General features: G+C 36.7%; 1 protein-coding gene across 1 annotated transcript; it reads left to right on the top strand.

Moving 5' to 3' along the window:
* Nucleotides 1–8,330: 8,330 nt before the first annotated feature.
* LOC139148122 (uncharacterized) lies at nucleotides 8,331–14,466 on the top strand. The gene is made up of 5 exons (XM_070719425.1): nucleotides 8,331–8,401; nucleotides 9,525–9,650; nucleotides 10,264–10,377; nucleotides 11,883–12,027; nucleotides 12,887–14,466. Exons 2-5 carry the CDS (start codon nucleotides 9,555–9,557, stop codon nucleotides 13,201–13,203), a joined length of 672 nt encoding a protein of 223 aa, XP_070575526.1. The 5' UTR covers nucleotides 8,331–8,401; nucleotides 9,525–9,554; the 3' UTR covers nucleotides 13,204–14,466.
* Nucleotides 14,467–22,661: the final 8,195 nt, after the last annotated feature.

Here is a 22,661-nt window from a genome sequence, read left to right on the forward strand (position 1 = left end):
CAATCGCATGTAAAACATCAGTTAAACATCGTAGAGTATACAAGGTATTGTTTCAGCATAAGAGAGTTTGGCTTTTTTATTTTAATCAGTTGATGACAAGAAGCAGCAAATATTTTGTAACAGTATTGAAGAGAGGCACTGTATATGAAAATTTCCCCTTTTCCTTAACCTAATCAGCTCCTTGTCTTTCATTTAAAGTTTCATCTCGCCATATTACCTATTGTTGCATTTTTTCAGGATGTAAAAAGTTGGATTTAACTGAAAATCGAAGAGTTGTTAAAGAAGCTGGTGGTACAGATAACGAAGAAGATGAATGTACAGGTAGCTGTCTGGAAACAAGCTTGAGAACCTCAGTTCATCTCTAATGTAGATTTAAACTTCCAAGGGTCAGTAACTGAATTTTGATAAATTTCTGTATTTTTGTTCTGAATTAATCAAAGCTTTGGTAGCATGCTATGATCAACTAAATGTTGTCGGAGAATAAGCTTTCACAGACGTGTAGTCTCCCTTATTTAAATTAAAGCTGAAAGCGACAGACCATCCAGAGTAAAAATGTCCGCTCTGAATAACTGATATTTCTGAAATTTTCACTCTGAATTTTCTGTCACTTTCTGCTTCAATTATTCATCCCCCCCTTGCATCTGATGAAGGAGACTTCACGTCTTTGAAAGCTTATGCCCTTGTAACATTTAGTTGATCATAGCGTGCTACCAAACCGTAGATTATTTTGTATTGTAGCTCAACACGTCTCTTGTACTTAGCAACTGGTTTTTAGCTTTGCTGTCAGCTAAATAGGGGGATGTGTAGCATTGTCCTCAAATTTGTACATCCAAAGGTTTTTCTTCAAAACAGCCTGTACGAATCCTTAAATATTTGGCTTACAGGTCCCAAGGGATTACCCTAATCAGATATGTTCAAATTATGATGAAATATGCAAATTTATATTGTTGAGGCTAATTTTGCTATTCTTTTGCAAAAATCTTCTTCTATTTTTCTGCCGTCTTCAATATTTGGTAAACATGTCCCTAAAAATGACCTTAGTCAAATTTGTGCTAGTTGTGATGAAATATTAAAATTTTTATATTTCATGGCAATTTTTGTCATTTTTTGGTCAAAAAATCTTTAAAAAATCTCTTTCAACACTGCTAATCGAACAGTTTTGATATTTAGGACATAGATCTCTACTGATAGTAGTTTTCAGATTGTTCAAATTATTCAGAAATTTGCAACTTTGTAATTTTAGGACATTAAAGATATTCAGACATTTTTAAGACATAAAGGGATTACCAGAATGTGATATATTCAAGTTATGAAGAAATGTACATTTGTTCATTTTAAGGGTGATTTTTACCATTTTTGGTAAAAAAAATGTATAAAAATTAATAGCAGGGTACACCAGAATTTGAAAGGTCTTTATGAGTATGTTTTAAATTTCTGTGAAGTATATTTTTGAAATGTCACCCATTTATTTCGGGTTTATTTAAAGATATTACAAACAAACAAACCTTTTTGTTTATGAAGGACTTTGTTGGACTAGGAAATAGGTTTTACCCTGCCAAGGACCCACTTTCCCCGCTTTCTGCATGATGTGCCTTACTCTGACACTTTGACAACTTGACATGTTGTGTTTACTTTAGTGTGGACAACTATATACCATGTGCACCAGAGAAGCCTTGACTAACTTCTTTTTTCTTCAAAATTTACAATTGTCTATACAATACAAGAGGAAATGTCTTTAAGAAACCATCTTACAAAAATGGAGTATGCATTTCATACATATACTTTTCAACACAATAAGTATGCCAAATTTTGAGTTTTTATAGATTATTTTTGTACATTTTAAACAAGTATGAACATAAAACGTCATCCACAATATGGTGATTTTTATTGCTTATGTTTTTGATAGGAAGGTGTTAACACTGTTGGTTTTTTCCTCTCACAAACTTTACATACAAAGTTGCAATGTTTATTTGCCCATTTTCCAGTAAATTATTGTATTTTACTCTAGAAATGTTTCGTGTATTTTTTAAATAAAATAATTTTACTGGATATCAATGGTCTGTAATGTTATTTCAAGGCTTGATCACCCCGTGAACGCCTAAATTAAAGGTGTTCAACAAGCGCGTATCATGTGTTCTAGCCTTTAACACGCTTATCGTTGAACGGCGTCCATGCGTTCAAAAAGTGTTACAGCCCTTTGAACGCGTAAAAGCGTTCAATTTTTTGAACACATTTCCTGTGCAACGTGTGTTCAGATATGGAACACCATGGTGTTCAATATAATGTCTGATGAACACGTAGCGTTCAAAATCTGCACACGTATGTTCAAAATTTGAACGTTGGTTGAACACGTAGTGTTAGATTTCTGAACGTCTAGAGGCGTTCAAAAAGTGTTACAAAAAGGCGAATAATTGGTGTTCTATCCTTGAACACTTCACTTTACAGTGTAGTCACGTCATGGCAGATATCGATGGTGACCCCGGACTATCGACAAATACATATACACGCAAAGACGCAGGCCTATCCATACTACAAAGATATGAACGGTATGGAAGATGACCCGAGCCTATCCTCAATACAAATATATCTACTATGTGGAAGATGACTCAGGCCTATCCTCAATACAAATTCATCTACAATCTAATGAAGATGGCCCCGGCCTGTCCTCAGTACAAATACATTGTATACACGCTATGGAGATGACCCAGGTCTATCCAAAATGCAAAAATATGCACGGTAAGGATGATGACACAGGCCTATCCATAAATGCATGTACATGCTATAGAAGACACAGTTGACCCAGAAGTCTGGTTGTTGTTGTTGTTGTCTGTATGGTTGTTTATGTTTATTAGTCGTGATGTTGTTGTTTACAAAAAATGTTCAAGGAACATAGCTATTGTGATGTTGATCTTTCAAATGTAAGTAGATCATGTCATAAGAAACATTGCAAGGAAGCTTTAATTACTTGACCCGACGCAACTCTCTCCAAACGTACACTCTATGACAGTGTACACTCTCATAATGTACGTTTGGAGAGTTGCATCAGGTCAAATAATGATAGCGTGAAGGCGCGGTCTGTCGTCCAGTTGAAGGTTGAACGCGCTGCAATCGTGGCTGCGAATAGGAAAGCTGCTGTTGAAAACGTCTTCATGGAGTATTGACAGGCTATGTCCAGTGGGTAGATAAGCGATAGAGTTTGGAGCAAAAAAATGTTATCTCATTATTTGAAGCAAACCGGTGCCAAAGTTGCCAATTTTCATCACGCTCTTTCTTGTCGCTCAATTGCGTCACAATCACGGCGCTTATTAGGTCGAAGTGTACACGTCAGTATTAGTTTGCCAAGAAAGTTACATTTAGAAGTCACTTTAGTTAGCTAATGTTTATTCGACAACAGTCCCTCTACAAACGCAGGGGAATACTCAATGTATGCCTTGTATTTGAAAGTGATTTAAACCGCTACTGTACCAGCTGACATGTCCTTTACCAATTGTGAAACGGCGAGTTTTATATTGTAGGGTTGAAATGATTCTTTGGTCATTAGCACGCGTCAAAATTAGCTGAAAAACGTCTTCATACATAAATTCAGTACTTGTTCATTTATACATTTATAACATGATGGACATGGAGCCCGGAGTCGCTATGGGCGTTCAAGGTTCGGAGATAAACGTGCACCTTTTATACATACACAAAAAATAGGTTAAAAGGGCTTTTCAGATAAAAAGGTCTTTTTAGGTAAAAAAACCTGGCAGAGCCATTAAAATTTCACCAAACTAATGTCGAAACCTCGAGCTCGGCTACTTGAGCGTTTAACCACGATCTCTTGATAACCACGTAATAATTCAGGAATGTCGGTCTGACCTTGTGTTGTTGAAACGATCCGTGTTATCACTTTTTAGACAAAGTTCGACAGAGATATAATTCGCAGTTGAAATTGCTCAGACGGTAGATAAAAACTTTTTGCCACGACGCAACCAACAAAATGATTTAAGTGGTATTATATTCAAGAACGTAGTTTACGTCTTGGATATATAGGTGGAGACCTAGGGCGACGGCATGAATCGATGTACACTTTGATAGATGACAAATTGTTGATACACGAAATCGCGGTGTGCCAGTTCATGTAGTTAGCTCATTACTTCATAGGTGTAGCTCCAGTAAAAGTAAACTGAGAGATTAAATAAGTCGACTCATAGCGAACCTTTTGAGAGCGATTTACAAGAAAATCAACGATCCAAAGAATGCGTCTAGGATTGACCTTATATTTAAGAAGTTTTTGTGCCATGAGATGAGGTTTGATTGTATCGAAAGCTAATGAAAATCAATAAACAACAAACGCACAAATGCACCTGGCTTTTCGATAGTCTGGTTCCTGACCCATTTCCCGGTAGAGGGCGTGGGGAAATATAGGGTCAGGTACCGGGTAGCCATCTTGAACAGAATTTTGTTCAAGATGGCGGAGATTAGTCACCTGACAGAACATGCTACAACAAATATGGCTGCTACCATAAAAACGCCGGTCAAAATTCGACTGGATCAGATTTATGTTCGAACACAGGTATCCGAACCAAAAACATTGGCACACGAGACGGGAAACATAAACTGAAAGGATTAATCTAGAAGAACGGGGAAATAGAGGTGATTGAAGGCTGGCTGTGATATGGCAGCAGTATTTGTTGCGTGTATCGAACGCGCTAGGGTCATCGAGGTCATCGCCGACTGTGACGTGACCCCAATGACCCGAGCACGTTCGATACACGCCACAAGTACTGCTGCGATATCACAGCTAATTGAAAGCAAACTTTGTTGGCACTGTGAACGACGATTGATTTCGATGGATAGAATGGTGTCCGAATTTCGTGAAAAATGCCAGGCATCATGTCGACGTTCTAAAAGTATTAAGAGGTGTGCTAAATCACAGTGGCTAAATCATGGAGGTAGAAAGTCTTTCTTTCTACCTCCACGGCTTTGTGGTACAAACAAGAAGTTGGTGTCAAGTGAGCCTGAAAGTGCGAAACCCAAGAAAGATGAGAAAAAGTTACAAGTGTTACTTTCATCCAATCACAGCTTGTTTATTTTAACCCAATAGCGTCCATGTTTACATTAGCCGGTACCTGACCCTATATTTCCCCACGCCCTCTACCGGGAAATGGGTCAGGGAACCAGACTAGCTTTTCGAGATATGTATTCACATAGCGCAGCAATGTGAGAGTGGCATCTTCTGTACTTCTATTGTGCTGGTAAGCAACGGGCCAAAATAGGAATTTCGTTCATTTAAGAATGTGAGAGCGAAAAATGCATTCAAAGCATTTCATTATAATGGACGTCAATGCAACTGGCCGATAATCATTTAGGGAAGCAGGTTTCAATTTTTGGCAATAGAGAAGATGATGGACTTTTCCAAATACGTGATATCGATTCAAAGACCAGTTCAACAATTTTCACGTGGCACTTGGATTGTGATCTATCTCATTCTTAAAATGAGCCGAAAGGGCAAATAATAAATATTGTATAGTTTTCCAAACAGGACGCTGATTTTAATATAAAAGTGATGTTAAAGGTAATGGAGTTAATTAAAATTCAGAATTATGAAAAGTTATGAGCCTTTCACATCTTTACACACATACCCCTTAATTGCTTACATCATAAAAAATTAATTACTGAACATGTTCAAACTAGTTATAAAATAGGCGGTAATCTGGTAAAAAAATTAATGTGTGAAAGTGTAACAAATAGAAAAATAAATATAGTTTTAATATCTTTCAAATGTCTATTTGTGCAACCTCTAAAAGCTGTAGTTCATGTAGTTAGCTCATTACTTCATAGGAGTTGTACTAAGCAAAATGACGTTAACTAATTTCAATTCTTCCTCCAACCAAACGAATTATATTGATGTATACACAAGCATTATTGCGGCACTATTTTGATCAGTACTGCCATACCATCTTTCACTCTGGCAGCTGAAAAGCCACGATTTCTCATTCTCGTGACCACATATGTTAACCGTCAGTTACTCTTTGCAAACTTACCGTCTGTCAGTTCTCTTCATTTACCTTCGGTCGTGCATCGTGTTATTACCGAGCTTTTATCGACTCAAGTTTACAAGACTAGTGTGAAATAGATATCCTATTAATTACCACTGAAGATTTTCGCCGGCACTCCTGCTGTCAATTAAACTCGTGTTCCTGTCATCAGCCATCATTTTACGATATATTATATATATATATATATATATATATATATATATATATATATATATATATATATATATATATATATATATTTCGTTCAAAGGCTACATGATAGCGTCTCTCTCTCTGAACAAATCCTGGCGTTAAATAGTTTTATGAAAGTGGTAAATAAATGCCAGGATCAACTTACCAAAAACGATTGGAGGTAATATCTATCTGATATGTATGAAAAAGTCTTATGAAGTTAATGGTTGAAAGTTAAAAGGTCATGATACAAAGTGTTTTTGTGCATTGCCTTTGTTGGCACGGCGACTAACCATTGAAATACGGTGTCGATCAATGCTTAATGTGTATAAAAAGGGACACAGATGTATTACTCCTACAATACTTCTTTGTGCAAAAAGATATTTTATAACATTCAACTTTCGCACAATTTTCGACATTTTAAAACAAATAAGATTTACCCTAGGGATTGTTTTCAAATTTCAAGAAATGATCCATTGCGTGAAATGAAGAATATTTCTAAGTTTCTACAGTTGTTTTCAAAGGCCAGAATGATAGCTAAACATTCCATGCCGTCCTTAAGCATAGCGTTTATTTCTTCCTCGGAGTGTTCCTGTTTACGCATAGAATGTTGTACACCATGAAATGAATACGTGCGATGGGATACGCATTCAAAGTAAACATAATGAGTATTTTAATGACGACACTAAAAAATCCCAATTGAGTTTATTCTGAAAGTAAGCACTTAATGGATCTAATGATGAAATGCTTCAATTTTACATTTAAAAACGATTGAAGTTATCAGTAATTCTTAACACTAGGCGCGAGTTGGATCCCGATTTCAGGTGTTTTGCATGCATCAAATTGCAAAAAGGATTCTGTTTTGACATTTCGAAAAATAAAACAAACTAAATTCAGAAAGATAAACCACAGTTTGTACTAATATTTTAAGTGGAACACATGAAAGAAGATAGGAAGAGGAAAAACTCGAGAGAAGAGACAGAATGGCAATGTAGATAAAAGACGTATTCATGTGTGGTGTTGAATGTACGGACTCAACTTACGACGCAGTACTTTTTCCACGTTACCCGAGAAAAAGCGGGAAACAAATTACGAGAATCTTAAATACGAAGACATTCATTGAACTCTGACAGACGAATGTAAATACTTGGAAAGTTGCAAAAGCGTGAATGTAAAGGTTCGTTATCTATATTCATGCGCAGACTTTGCACAACGTGTGGTCCTATACGAATGTCCATGCTTGGTAGTTTGCTATTCACAGGTAAAGAAAATGGACAGACAAGCAGGTTGGTACTATCAATACATAATAAAAAAAGTTCTACAGAAGATAATTACGATCCAGGAGTTACTTTTTGAGTTGAGGGAAGGTGGGGATGGGGGAGGGGGTGGAGGTTGACTCTAAAAATTGAGGAATTACTTTTCCAGTACGTCAGCTTTTATGATCGACGATCCATTAATTGAGTAACTTGTCCTCCTATATCATATTAATGTCTTAAGGTAAACTGGCACTTGTACCATTAGTAAAGTTATACTGAGTTATTATGTTGTTGTTAATTGCAAAAACTTGCAATTTTACGCCGATAACAGCCAGCAATAAATATTCAACATTAAAACTAAAGTGGTTATAAATATTAATCTACTATGTCGGTTAGCTTTGATGTTGTTGTGAATAATTGATAATTTGAGGACGATAATAATATACCATAAATACTTCGGAGTCTTAACAAACCACAGATTAAAGACAGAGCAAGGACATGGTGTAAAAGTATTGTTTTTATCATAAATATTGTTTGCGTTCTTGACAAGCGTAATTAACATGAAGGATATGTTTGATTTTTTAATTAACGTGAAAAATAGATTAAAAATATAAAAATCAGTATATTTACTTTTCTTTATTGTCGACGAGACTATCATTAGTGAAATTAATACGTTTGGAACCAACCCGATGTATCAATTACTTAAATGTAAGGTTGTTAGTACAAAATGATTATAAATAGAAGGTTCTGAGTGCTAATGATCGTTAACAGATACAATATCGTACGTGCCAATTGAAATTAATGTTAATGTTAATGTAATGGGAACAATTTTTATATAAAGAATCGAACACATCAAGGAAAACACATACAATAAACGACGTTGCTAGCAGCCGAAAACATACAACTAGTCGAGACGAAGAGAATTTGTGCACGGTAAGTAAAAGGAAAACGTGCAACACTTCATGTTGATATCGTGTACATTTAATGTAAATCATCCCTGTTTCCTTCTTCAATCGTTACTCTATGAACAAATATTCTTTTTAGTGCGATCTACTGTCACTTGAGCATTAGCAAAACATTTCTCTGTTGCGATATCTTACTACGCTACACATAATGATAGACGGAGTGTGACCCGTGTAGGGTATGATTTGTTAGCTCTTTTCAAAAAATAATAGACACCATGTCCGGTTTAAATACCAGAAGCTAGTATATTGCTCTTTCTCGGTATTTGTGTTTTGTATTTTGACGTCCGTCTAATATGTTTGTCAAATTTGATAATTATGTACATACATTGTACTATATAACCATGACTGCACAATTTCGGATTCCGAACCAAAACATGTATGTTGACTCGTTTATCTACACGTAATGAACGTAACTGGGTAATTATTTCAACTAAAATAGAGAATTTAGCTGTTCTCTAACTACCATGCATTAAGTTTCTAAATCAGGCAGAGTAGCATTTATTTACACACTCATGTGGAACATGAAACACAGTCAGTTGCTGAATTAAGTGTATTTCTTCAGGTAAACGTCGCAGACAAAAACGCAAGAAATGATTAGTAATTTTCACAGAATTACCACGACAGAATTTTCAGTGAATTTACAATAACAAATCAAACTTTACAATTCCGTAGTTTCAAAGCATGTTATCAAACTTTACTTTCAATAATAGTCGCCATTTATCGACCTCACATAGGAAATGTATTTGTAATACAAGCCAAATACCAGATTTATTGTATCTTTCAGAGGCAAGGTCTCATTTTAGTCATACATTCTAATGGTATAAACTACATATCTTACAATCTGGGAACACGTTTAACAAATTTCCTACAACTGCCATCCTCCTTTTAAATCAGGCATATTCAAGTAATGCAGCTAAAGGCTATTGACTTTGTAATTATTATTGCTAATCGCTGCTGCAGTTTGAAGGTAGCCGACCACTGCAAACTTACGTTGTATTTGCGATCAGGAAAATAAAGCCAAGGGTTTTAAGAAAGATTATTGGCATTCCCTTCGTTTTGTGCTCAACCGGATAATGTTTTTTCATTTGTAGATTTTGAAAGCATTAAGAGCGAGGGCAACAATGAAATTCACATTACTCGTCAGTTTTCTTGTTCTGTGCATGGTCGCGGCTGGCCATAGAGGTAGACATCGTTACCATTACAGGGGTCGTAAACGGGTACGTCAAAATATTTCTCAATGCACAAAAAGACTTCGTTGTTCCTTTTAGGTACTTATACATGAATATGCATGCGATGTGAGAGTACAGGGCACTGTGTTACTTCATATATATTATGAGTCAATCGTTGGATGACGTTATAGAAGTCCCTCAGTCCTCGTCAAAGAAAGAAAGATACCTTTTGTTGCCATTTTGGAAGTCCCTTTACAGCTGGCGATGAATACTAGTATCTTTAAATTTACTCGCATCCAGTATTGTTAGGGTCACTTTCAAGACAACTATTTAGACAATGGTCTTTTAATTACTAAATTAATATGCTGATTATTCAGTCTCATGATGTGATTCTCGAACATTTTACTTCATAGTTTTAATGGGAGGTCACATATTTTTAAATGCATTCCATATTGGTATAAATACTAGTGTTATGTGCTTCTTGTACACACGCTAAACACATTACAGAAACGTTTAGTGTTGTCCTGTGTTGTATATTGTTTTTGGTTGCAAAAATGTAAACAAAAAATGGTACGGAATCGGTCGATTGGTTTTGCGACTCTGACTGTATTTCTGTATGCAGCATTATTCTCATCATAATTTTGTTTCGTTCGTACAACAGCTGTGCACAAGGGCCGACGTGCAAGCGTGTGAATTGTTGTTAACGAATTTCACTAGAAACCCGGATAACTGGTCTGAAGTGAACAGAAGCATTCTCTACTGCGAGTTTGTCCAGGTACCATTCTGTCTCTTCCAGTATTATGCCTTCGTTGTTGTAGCGGGGTATCATACTTTTTTGAGTGAAAAAATAGTTAAAAGGGTCGTCATCTTTTCAAGTGATGATATGAACATTTATTACAACAATGTTTGATGATTATTTGCATTACAGCAGGTTATATATCGTCAGTTGGTCCGGGAAGGTAATAATTGATTGGTCCAATAGGTCGATTCCTAAAACCATATTTTCAGCATTACATGCATTATTCAGCATTATTCATGCATTTACAGTTTGCGCGAACAGAACCCTATTTTGTTTCTACGTTTTGTATGTTGTGACATAAAGTAGCTTTCTTTGCATTGCCTCCTATATTTACTTTAAAAGGTATTCTTAAAGTTCATAAAACGTTACTCTAAATGAAGCTTACTAGTTCATTCATTCCAACTTTTCCCCATACAGAAACGGGCCTGTTGTATAACACATCCACTAATTTTACTGTTCGCGATGTTTTTCCAAAAATGTTAGATAAGTCCAACGTTTTTTTACATCTTTTCCGAAATATGTTCCTAGTCTGTCAAAGTGGCTGTTCTAATTATAATTAACCATTTGTATGACCCCTGGACCTATGTACTGGTCAGGTGTTAATGTTAGGCTTCCTGCTGCCAAGTTCTAAACTACAAAAAGGCAGTTACACTGACAGACTTTCGTTTGACACGTAATGGCAAACTAACTGCCTATAACGCCTCTGAGCTGAGCAAAATTTACACAACAAAATGCACTGACTTCCTGTCGTGGGTTCCGTTTGTATGTCCAATGGTAGCAACACTATGCTGGCTCGGTCGCCCAGATGAGAGTCTTGGATATCTTTATGAATCAAAAGTTTTACGAGCAGTTTCTTGCGTTCTTTTCCAGTCGTATTGCAGGATGGAAAAAAATTAAAATGTCGGTGAAAGGATGACTCGGTTTCAGTAGCGTTGAACTTGATCATCATAACTTTTGCTGACATGCTGTTTACCTCGTGGCTTGTAATGCGGGCTCACGATGCAATTTAATTTGCAAGAAGGAAGGTCCGTTTTATCAATAGTTAAAAATGTTTTCAAGTTTATTGAAAAAATGTTGCCAGCTAAAAGGTTTTGATTTTTTGGGTGTCATTAGTAAGATGGCAGAGAGGTAAACTAATGAATATTAATAAATGTAGCCAGTTGTGACTCTTTGGTCTGATATTCACACCATCTGGTCGATTCCTGATCTGTGTGGGGAAAAGCTGTCGTATTGACTTAACACAGGCAATGTGTCGTTTTCCTTGACCAACGGTGATGTCTTTGTGTGTCTTAACTACTCATTAAGGAACTTCAAGGGTATTGTGGCAACAAATCAGGGCCTCGGATGCCTTAAAAGGGGCTCGCCTGTCCATAGGCCTGCGCGAAGCATTCGATAATCATGAAAGTGGTATTGACAGTAGTTGAAAAAGTTAGCACCTAAGTAAGTTACTGATGACCTTGACGTCTCACCTGACTTTTCAGATGCGTTATGACTGCTTGCAAAGGATGCCTTGTGACCATACAAGAAATATAGAAGGCATGGAATTAAGCGTTAACGAATGGTTAAGTAGTATTGAACCAGGACTTACGAAAATTTGGGGTTACGGTTTGTGCGATGGGACGGAAAGTAAGTATTTTTCTCATGTGACCAAAAAAATACTTTGACTATCTCTATTACAGCCAAACATTGAAAGGACAAGCAATAGTAAAAAGCAATCGGTACGGTGAATACTCTAAGCTACTTGACATTGTTACGTCGGATAGATTGTAAAACACATGTGATAGAAGTGCCAATTCTTGATAGACACCTTCCCGCTTCCAAAAGCACTGATAAGCCAGGCATGAATTAAGTTGATTCTTTCATTACTTAAGAAACAGGTACAAGCTGAAGCATTCGTAAATCCTAGCATAACATGTTAAGGGTGGCTTAAAGCTGTGTGAATTAACATTGAAAATGGTCAGATACTTGAAAATCGTGATTTGCACGACACACTATCGTGATTGGCAATCGTGAGTCCTTGTGGCCCGTGATCACTACAAGGCTGAAATCCTGAAATCACTCATATAGGGTATTCAAACGATCTTCCACGACAAGCAGGCAACCTTTACGTAATTTGTGAAATTTCATTGGGATGATAGATTTGGCAAAATATCAATCGAACATAAACTGCATGTTTCAACAACTTACGAAAGAAATTGAACGCGGACTAACGTATTACGAAATCTGACCTAGTGTTATCGGATTATGGATTGTTGCGATTATTTTAATGACTGCCAACGAAATACGTTGAACCTGAACACATCAAAATGCTTATGACGTAACTCTACAGCTGGCACTCGCCAAAAGGATATTGACATGACCGGACCCTAGCAGATTCTCGCACTGAGAAAAGCAAAGACTATGATTTTTCTTGTCACAAGCCCTACATTTGGCAGTTTTTTGTTCACTGGCATTAACCACCTCATTTTCTTCCGGAATCCTATAGGTGTGATAGAAGTCGACTTCGACAACCTTTGCGACGAATACTACGTATTTTTGAACTGCTCTGAGCATCTGTCCGATTATCTGAAAAGTCGTTTCGCCTTGACATGTGTTGCCATGCTGAAAGCAATTCCCTGTTTTGTGACGGGGAGAGAGCGATGTGGCATACCCCAGGATATCAGTGAACAGCCTGTCAACCCATATGCCAACATTGCAGAAAATGGCGACTGTGTGTTATACTACGAGGAGAGGGACCCGATCTTCAAAAAACAAGAGCGCTATAGAATCGAAAACGACCTGAATTATTTTACTTATTTCTAATACCCTAAATTATTGCGAGTAGTATATCAAGGTTAGAAAACAGAAACAGTTTTGACAGGCTTTCTTATAGTGGAACACTGACAGATATAGCTTGCCACATTTTAGTGGAATATAACATTATCAATGGAAACTTTTTCGAATAGTATCTTCTTTTATTCAATGTTTACTTATATAATATTAGTGAAGTATATCAAGAAATTTAGTTCTTGTAATGCTACTGTGGCATACATGCTCAGTAGCAGAGGGTAAAAAGGTCTTGGTTAATTAATAACGACGATAAGAAAGTTAGAATGATTTGATAAGCTAGGGTCAATAAATAAGACACTATGCTCATATCTCAGAAAATAAAGATTGTGAAACATGCAGTAAAGATGTTTTCCTTAACGATGTATTCCATTTGTTCTCACTACCGCGCGTAGCATATATGTACCAGACTGAGTCGAAGCCCATGTTGCTCTCATGAAATTTGAGTCGTCGATCTTTTCGACATATGCCTTCAGTCTGACATTATATTACTTTGATATTGACACGCAAATATGTCATGTTACTCGTAATTGCCTTACTCGTAGTACAATAATAAATGAACTCTACTGTTGAAGAGGAAGCAAATGATCTTTTACGTATCTCTGTCGATATTCCCTGCCCATTATCCGGAAACTGTCTTTCCCTGCCCATTGTCCGGAAACTATCTCACGCCCTCAGTAGTATACAAAGCCACCGTAAATACAAGCAATATTACAAAGCACTATATCGGACTCACGGACTCAGCTTTCAAAACAAGATATACATATCACAAATATACTTTCAAAACATCAAAACACAGGAACAGCACGGAACTCTCAAAATACATATGGACCCTCAAGGACAGCAAACCACAAAATACAACGTCACATGGTCTACCATTGACAGAGCCCAGCCTTACTCAACCAAGACAAAACGCTGTAACCTCTGCATCACGGAGAAATTTCACATTATCAACTCAGACAAGTCAACACTGCTAAACAAACGTACAGAATTTCTTTCGAAATGTAGACATAGAAGCAAATTCCTTCTCATTAACACTCGAACGCGCCAGAACAACCGCCTCGTTTGCATATACACCTGGCCCTATATATAGGTAGCAACGAGCCCGCCAACATTACTCCTGACGATTGCACAGCGCATGAAACAGTCTATAGACTAATCACGACAAGTTCCACGTCTAGCAATACCTATGACCTGCGGAAACGCACCGAGCACTATACATTGTCTGAATTGACACCAAGCCACTGATATATATATATATATATATATATATATAATATATATATATATATATATATATATATATATATATATATATATATATATATATATATATATCAGTATGTCATGAGTTGAACAACTGAAATTGATGAGCAAATCAGTTGAAACAGTGTTCTTGCAAAGGTTTTCATTAAACTGCCATGCCACGCGTGCCACATAATGGTTAACGAAAGTGCGTGACTCCTACAGATCTACTCCGGCAAAATTGCTAAGGGATTTTGCCTTTGTTTTAGTGACGACTAGAAAAATAACAAGAAGCTGATTCTGGCATTGGGGATGACCAACTTTACGCTCCTAAACTACTTCTACAAAATATGGGTCAAGGTGTCAATGTGGGTCATAGATCTCTCAAGAGACAAAAACAGGGGATAAGTGAAATTAAATCTTAAGTACGTGAGGTAAAAAAGGGGATGTCAAAATTGCAGGACCTGGTGTGAATGTTCCTTAAACAAGAGTTGGGCGGTGGTTAGGATGAGGGCTTGAACATTTCAGCTTCTCAATCATTTTGATAGCGCACGTACTGTCTTAAATTGTCGAGCAAGAATATCTCTTACAAGACAATACTACTACAGAATCAGGAGATATTTCATTCAGCAGGGTACTTTGGTGTTATATGACAACGACTCAGACGTCAGAATGTTACTTGAGTCTGTTAAGTACCGTTGTAGACTCATGTGCGTATTCTTTGATACCAAGCAGTTCAGAACTGTTAATAAGCATGATGATCCGATAAGTACGGCTAAGAAAACTTGTCATCAAGAAACAAGCACAGGTGTTACACCTCAAACAGAATTTAGTTGGTAACCTTTCTGCTGGCACAAGGGAAAGATAAATCACACTTTGGCAGTTATAGTATCTCCGAAGAGAATGCTCAAATATCCCATGGGCCTCTTCAGGAGGGGGTGTTTTAAAATTGCAAGGCTTAAAGTCAACATTCTCTTGTATATTGCATTCAGGATCCAACAACACAACTATTGTATTAGTTAAAATTTCTAACACTTGCTTGTTTCCATTTCTGCTGTATCTTGTCTTAAACAATCTCTGCTCATTATCAAATGCATATTCTACAAGTCCAGAAGGGGCATGATTTTCTTCAACTGTAAGGTCAGCTAACAGATAGACCCATTACTTCTCTTTAATGTCAATTTCAAAAGAAATGTGAACCATTTTTTAAAGGTATGTTAATGCTATCACTTGTGTGCGATATTTTGCTGATCAACTGATCTCATGTCGTACCTTACATTTTTATGCAAAAACGAATAAAGCGAACGAGGCATTTGAAGTTTTGTTAAAGATACCGGTAACATGTTGATACAGTGCGTTTCACCTAGGTACCGCAACTCTGCGTATGAGACGGACACAATCCACGTACAAAACAAACGATAAGCTTGGGTATCACGACACATTTCAAAGCAACCGACTCATTGATTAATTACAGAAAACAGCATGGGGCAGCCGCTATGTCTAGACTGAGAGATACACTTGATCTACATTGTATTGCTTTTTTAGTTAGTTTCTGTTGAGAATACCTTCACCTCTTGAACTCTTAGCTAAAATTGTAAAAGAAACAGTTACATTGTAGATCAAGTCTAGTAAACTGTTTATCTCTCAGTCCAGACAGCGGCTGCCCCATGCTGGTTTACTATAGGTAAGCGGACGAGTAGGAGGCGGTTTAGGGAATTTAACGGTACAGTTTGCCAGTAAAACTCCGAGGCCCGCAGGGCCGAGGAGTTTTATGGCAAACTGTACCGTTAAATTCCGTAAACCGCCGACTACGAGTTCGCTGACCGTGTTATACCATGAATTTGCCGAGTTTAGAGCCTTGTTTGCACGCCGAATGTTTTTATTTGTAATTTTAGTGCAGTGCAAGTTGAAACTTTGGCAGGAAAACATTGACGCGTTTTGACACCTTGTTGAACGAAAGTATAAAAAACTAACCATGATTGGATAAAACAAAGTTGACATGTGTTGCTATAGTAGTGCGATGACGTGGTTGGCACCTGGTTTGATTTGAATTGTATGAATTATGTTTGATTGATTGGTTGGTTGAATGAAGTGAAAAGGTGTTTGCAGATCGACGTTAGAGTCACGCTTTGCTCATTTGGGTCGAAAACTTTGAGCAGCATACACGATACTGCCGAGTCGCTCTACATATATCGATATGGCGGATGAAGTACAAATGAAAGCTGTATCCGGTGCACTTCAACTACCAAAGCCAAAGATGGAAAAGAAAAGTCCCCCTGTCACGCCAGTGCTAACGGCCACAATCGGAAGACCAAGCTACACAGCCACGTCAGAGAAAGGCGCAAGAGAAACTGCAAGTACAAAAAAAAAATATGTGTAGATCCACAATGACTGTGGTACTGCGTGTGTGTTTGCCTGTAGCTAGATTTAACTTTACCAAAGGCGACTGAAACCTCTACATTCAGTGTTAATAACTGACTTGGAAGTCTTAAATTTCAGCTTCGAATGATCGTGATAACAATAACCTTAACACAGAAGTGATATTTGCAATCAATACCGTTATTTCACGGTGACCTGTAATTGATTTTGAGATGTACAGTCGTGCAAAATAATTCAGACCGGTGATTCTTTTAAAGTGTCTTTACTCTGTACTTGATGGTGAAATAAATTTCTTCTGGTATAATGTCTCGCATTTGGTTTTTTTTACTCGTCGCCACGTGACTTTCTTTTGTTTAAAAAGTGTCCATTTTACAAGTTCTTTTGTTTAAAAGTGTCCGATTTACTAGTAAACCTGACAGTTTTTAACAAAAGAACTGTCCGATTTACTAGTAAATCGGACACTTTTAAACAAAAGAACTTGTAAATCGGACACTTTTTAAACAAAAGAAAGCCAGGTGGTATATAATAAAATATTCGGTTATGGAAATTAGAGAGCATGGTTAGAACAATGGGCACGAGGCGGAGAGTGGTATAACTTTAATTAATCGACGAGTCGGTGACTTTGAAATGTGTCCGTGATACCCAAGCTAATCGTGTGTTTTGTACGTGGATTGTGTCCGTCTCAAACGTTGAGTTGCGGTACTTAGGTGAAATGCACTGTATGTTGTCTACACCAAGGAAGGACACTTTCTGGAGATGGGCTCATTTATGTAGTTCGCTCATTACTTTATTGGCGTCGTATTAAGAAAAATGCAGTTTTATTAATTTCAATTCTTCCTCCAAACAAAACAAATATTATATTGATGTATAAACAAGCGTTATAATTGCACTGTTTTGATTAGGATCTGCCATATCATCTTTTAATCTGGCAGCCGAAAAGCCATGATTTCTCATTTCTCGTGATAATATATGTTTACCATCAGTTACGTATACACGTTTTGCAAAGTTATCGCCTGCCATTTCTACTTCTCATTTACCCTAGGTCGCGTATCTGGTTATAGGTCACCAAGTTTTTTCGACTGAAGTTTATAAGTGTAAAGTATTTGTCATATTTATTAACACAGATGATTTTCGCCGGCCAAGCTGGTGTCAATGAACCCCGTGTTTCTGTCTGTAGCCTTCACTTTACTAGAGACAATATACGTGCTTCAAGGGGACAGTTTCGTTCAAAGGCTACACGATAGCCGTTCGAGCGTCTTTCGATCAGAAAATCGTGGCATTAAAAAGTTTTATGAAAGTGGAAAGGACAGTGGAATATGAATGGCAAAAGAGAATAACAGAATAGCAGAACAGTTCTGCATGGCATACTTTTTCTCAAATCACTTTTAATGTGCCAACGCACATCCTTGTGGGTTATTACACAAGTTTACGTTGACCCGTTTGTAATAGACGAACTTGACCTGTTGTCTAAATTGAGGTGTTACAAACACTGTTAGCCATAACTATCAGCTCAGTGGTAATATCAGTCACTTACAAAGAAATCAATTTTGCGAAAGTTGAAACATTGTCTGGAAGAGGGTCAGAGGTAGTCAAAACTACACCACACAAGCTCACGTACAGCCCACCAACTGTCCAAGACCGTGACACTTGCTTTCAAGTGTATTTGTCTTGACTACGTCTGACCTCCAGCAAGACAATGTCTCAACTTTTGTAAAGTTCATTCTTGTATGATCAACTCATATTACCGCCTGCTGATTATTGCACCTGACGGCGTTGACAACACCTCAATTTACACAATATGTCTGTATGCTCTGTATCTGTATCTGTAAAGAAATTTATCTAAAATGCCTGCAGAACAGAAATCTTATGAACGGTGAATTGTTGAAAGTTAAGAGGTCAAAATACAATATTTATTTTTGCATTTTCTTCGTTTGCACGTTGATCAATCATTGAAATACGGGGTTAAATAAATTCTACATGTTTATTATAGGGGAAAGAGATGTACTTGTTCTTGAACTCTTCTTATTGTAACAATACATTTCAAAGGCATTCACCTTAGTTCGCACGATTTTTCTACATTATCAGATGATTAGACGTAGTCTAGGGATTGTATCCGAATTTCAAGAAATGAACCCTACTGTTTCTACCTTCCTACAGTTGTTCCAAAGGCCAGAATGATAGCTAAACATTCGCCGCTGTCCTCAACACAACGTTTATTCCTTCGTCCGACTGTTCCTCTTCACGCCTAGTATGTTGTACAGCATAAAATTAATACGAGCGACGGGAATCGCATTCAAAGTAAACATAATGAGTATTGTAACAACGACACTAAAAAATACTAATGGAGGTTATTTTGATAGTCAGCACTTATTGGATTTAATAATAAAGTACTTCAATTTATATTTAAAGTTATTGAAAAACATTGGTTCCTAACTTTGGGCAGGAGTAGAACCCTAAGTTCGTTTTGCCTGCATCAAAATCGCAAGAAATATTCTGCTGTAACAATTCAAAAACTAAAACGGACTAAACTCAGAAAGATGAACCATAATGAATATGATATTTAAAGTGGAACACATGAAAGTAGATAGGAATAGATAAAGAGGCAGAATAGCAATGTAGACAAGGGATACGGTTTTGTACGCGTGGATTCAACTTAATGTAACCATATTGCTGCGACGCAGAACTATCTTCACGTTCACCGAGAAAATTACGAGAACCTAAAATACAAAAACATAAATTGAACTCTGATAGACTAGTTTAAAATACTTTGTAAGTCGAAGTTGCGTAAAAGTAGAGTTTTTTTATCTAATTCATGCGCAGACTTTGAACAATGTGTGGTTCCTAAAGAATGCACATGCTTCGCAGCCTGCCGACTGCGGGCAACTATCTTGGTACTATCTATTCATAATAAAAACACATTTTTCCTGAAGCAAATTGCGACTCAGGAGTTTCCTTTTGAGGGGAGGGAAGAAGGCTGATTCTAAAATTACGGAATTACTTTTATGATCAACGATCCCTAAATTGAGTAACTTGTCCGCCTTCGTCATATTAATGTCTTAAGTAAAATCTACATTAGTAAAATTATACTGAGTTATAATGTTCTTGTCAATTGCAATTTTACGACGATAACAGCCAGCAAATATTTAATGTTAAAAGTTCCACACCATATTGCTGCCTAAAACTAGAGTGGTTTTCAATATGAATCTACTATGTTGGGTAGCATTATTGTTGTTGTGAATAATTGATAATGTAAGAACGATAATAATATACCACAAACACTTCGGAATCTTAACAAACCAAAAATTAAAGACTAAGCAAGGACATGGTGTTAAAGTATTGTTTTTTATCACAAATATTGTTCGCTTTGTTGATAAGCGTAATGAAACTGAAAAATATATTTGATTTTTAATGAACGTGAATAAATAAATAAATGTATAAAAATCAGTTTATTTACTGTTCTTTATTGTCGACGAGACTACTAATGGTAAAATTTATGTCTGTAACCAACCCGATGTCTCAATTACCATAAAGTAAGGTTGTGAGTGCAAAACGATTATTAAAAAAGGTTATGAGTGAGAAATGATTGTTAATAGATATGGGTATCGTAAGTGCCTATGACATCAATACTAATAATAATATTAAATAGGAGCATTTTGTTTTATAAAAAGGAATCGAACACATCAAGGAAAGTACATTCACTAAACGACGTTGCAAGCAACCGAACACATACAACTTGTCGAAGCGAAGAGGATTTGTGCACGGTAAGTTTAAGAAAACATGTAACAACGTCATGTTGATCTCATGTACATTTAATGTCGATAATCCGTGTTTCCATCTTAATATTACTTCATGGATAAAATATTGCTTACTGTCACTCGAGCATTCGCAAATTTAAACATTTCTCTGATGCGATATCCTACTACGCTACACATATTGATAGATGGGGTTTGCCGCGTGTACAGTATGATGCGGCGGTTTCACTCTTTTCGAAAAACATGACACCATGTCTTGTTTAAATCCCAGAAGTTAATGTATTGCTCTTTCTCGGTATTTTGTGTTTTGTATTTTGTCCGTCAAATGTGTTTGTCAAATTTTGATCTGTAGATAGAGTGTAGTATACATGACTGAACTATTTCGGATTCCAGTATATGTATGCTGACTCGTCTGTCTACACGTAATGAACGTAATTGGGGAAATCTTTCCACAAAAATAGAGACTTTTGCTATTCTCTAAACTGCCGTGCATTAAGTTACGAAATCAGGCAGAAAAGTATTTATGTACACGCCCGCGTGAAACATGAAACACAGTCAGAAGCTAAATGATCAATATATTTCTTCGGGTAAACGCTGTAAACAAGAACGCAAGAAATGATCAGCACTTTTCGCGGAATTGTTATGACAGAATTTTCAGTGAATATACATTCAGAAATGAAACTTTACAATTCTGTCCTTTCCAAGCAATGTCATGTTATCCAACTTTACTTTCAATAATAGCCGCCATTAATCGACACCATACAGGAAATGTTTTTGTAATACAAGCCGAATACCATATTTACTTTAGTTTTCGGAGGCAAGCTCTCATACGAGTCATATAACCAGGCTGTGAGGGTCATTGGTACTAAGATCTTGTCAACCTATTGACTAAATTTGTCAAGAAATAATGACAAAGATCAGACGAATCAGAAGATTTGGAAAACTTTACTACACTCGTCATGGTATATCAAATCACAAATTCATGCGAGGGTTTACTGAATAGGGTGGTCATATTCTTATTTTAAATTGGGACACTCGCGTGTTGTCTGTCCATTTTTTCACTTGGGGTCGGTAGGCGAAGAAACAATGAACCACAAAATTTGCATATGAAACTTACTTCTGGTGTAATCACTTATTATACTTACGAAGCCTACGCAATAAATTTTTCGTGGACCTTCGTTTAAATTTAAAGATGAAAGCGCTTGGAAATTTTAATGGTTTAAACTACATATCTTACAATTTGGTGACTCGAGATACTTTACATCCTTTTTTTCAACATTCCTTAAAACTATCATTCTATATTTTTAAGTTAAACATATTAAAGTACTGATACTTAAGAAGAAGATTGCAGCTAAAAGCTATCGACTTTGTAATTGTTAATCGATACTGCAGTTCGGAGGTAGACGACCGCCACAAAATGACGTTGTATTTGCGATCATGAAAATAAAGCTCAGTATTTTAAGAAAGATTATTGACATTCCCTTCGTTTTGTGCTTAACCAAACAATGTTTTCCATTTGTAGATTTTGGAAGTATCAAGAGCGAAGGCAACAATGAAAATAACATCATTCGTCTGTTTTCTTGTTCTGTGCATGGTCGTGGCTGGCGATAGAGGTAGATACCCTCAAAGTCACAGGGATGGTACACGGGTACGTCTAAATATTTCTCAATGCACAAGATGCGAAAGGCTTCTTTGTTCCTTCTAGAAACTTACATATAATATCATGCATGTCATGCAAGCGTAGAGTGCGTTGTGTTACTTCATTTATGTTATGAGTTAATCGCCAGATGGCGCTATTGAAGTCCCCCAGTCCTCGTCACACTAATAAAAATACCTTTCCGTTGCCATTTTGGAAGTCCCTTTACATCTGATGATGAATATCTTTAGATTTCCTCACATCCAGAATGGTTACACAATGATGTTTTAATTACTTAATTAAAATACTGCTTATTAAGCCTTTCTGATTATGTGATTCTCCAATATGTTACTTTGTAGTTTTAATTAGAGGTAATGCATAGTTTGAAATCCTATCCATCTTGGTAAAAATCCTAGCCTTAC

The sequence above is a fragment of the Ptychodera flava genome, chromosome 13 (genome assembly GCF_041260155.1).
Source record: "Ptychodera flava strain L36383 chromosome 13, AS_Pfla_20210202, whole genome shotgun sequence".
NCBI lineage: Eukaryota > Metazoa > Hemichordata > Enteropneusta > Ptychoderidae > Ptychodera > Ptychodera flava.

Bases quoted from the DNA above. Each gene is read 5' to 3' on its own strand.
- LOC139148122 (XM_070719425.1), top strand. From the start codon at position 9,555: ATGAAATTCACATTACTCGTCAGTTTTCTTGTTCTGTGCATGGTCGCG. The intron at 10,378-11,882 runs GTACCATTCTGT...CTGACTTTTCAG, and splicing joins TCTACTGCGAGTTTGTCCAG to ATGCGTTATGACTGCTTGCA. The intron at 12,028-12,886 runs GTAAGTATTTTT...GGAATCCTATAG, and splicing joins TTTGTGCGATGGGACGGAAA to GTGTGATAGAAGTCGACTTC.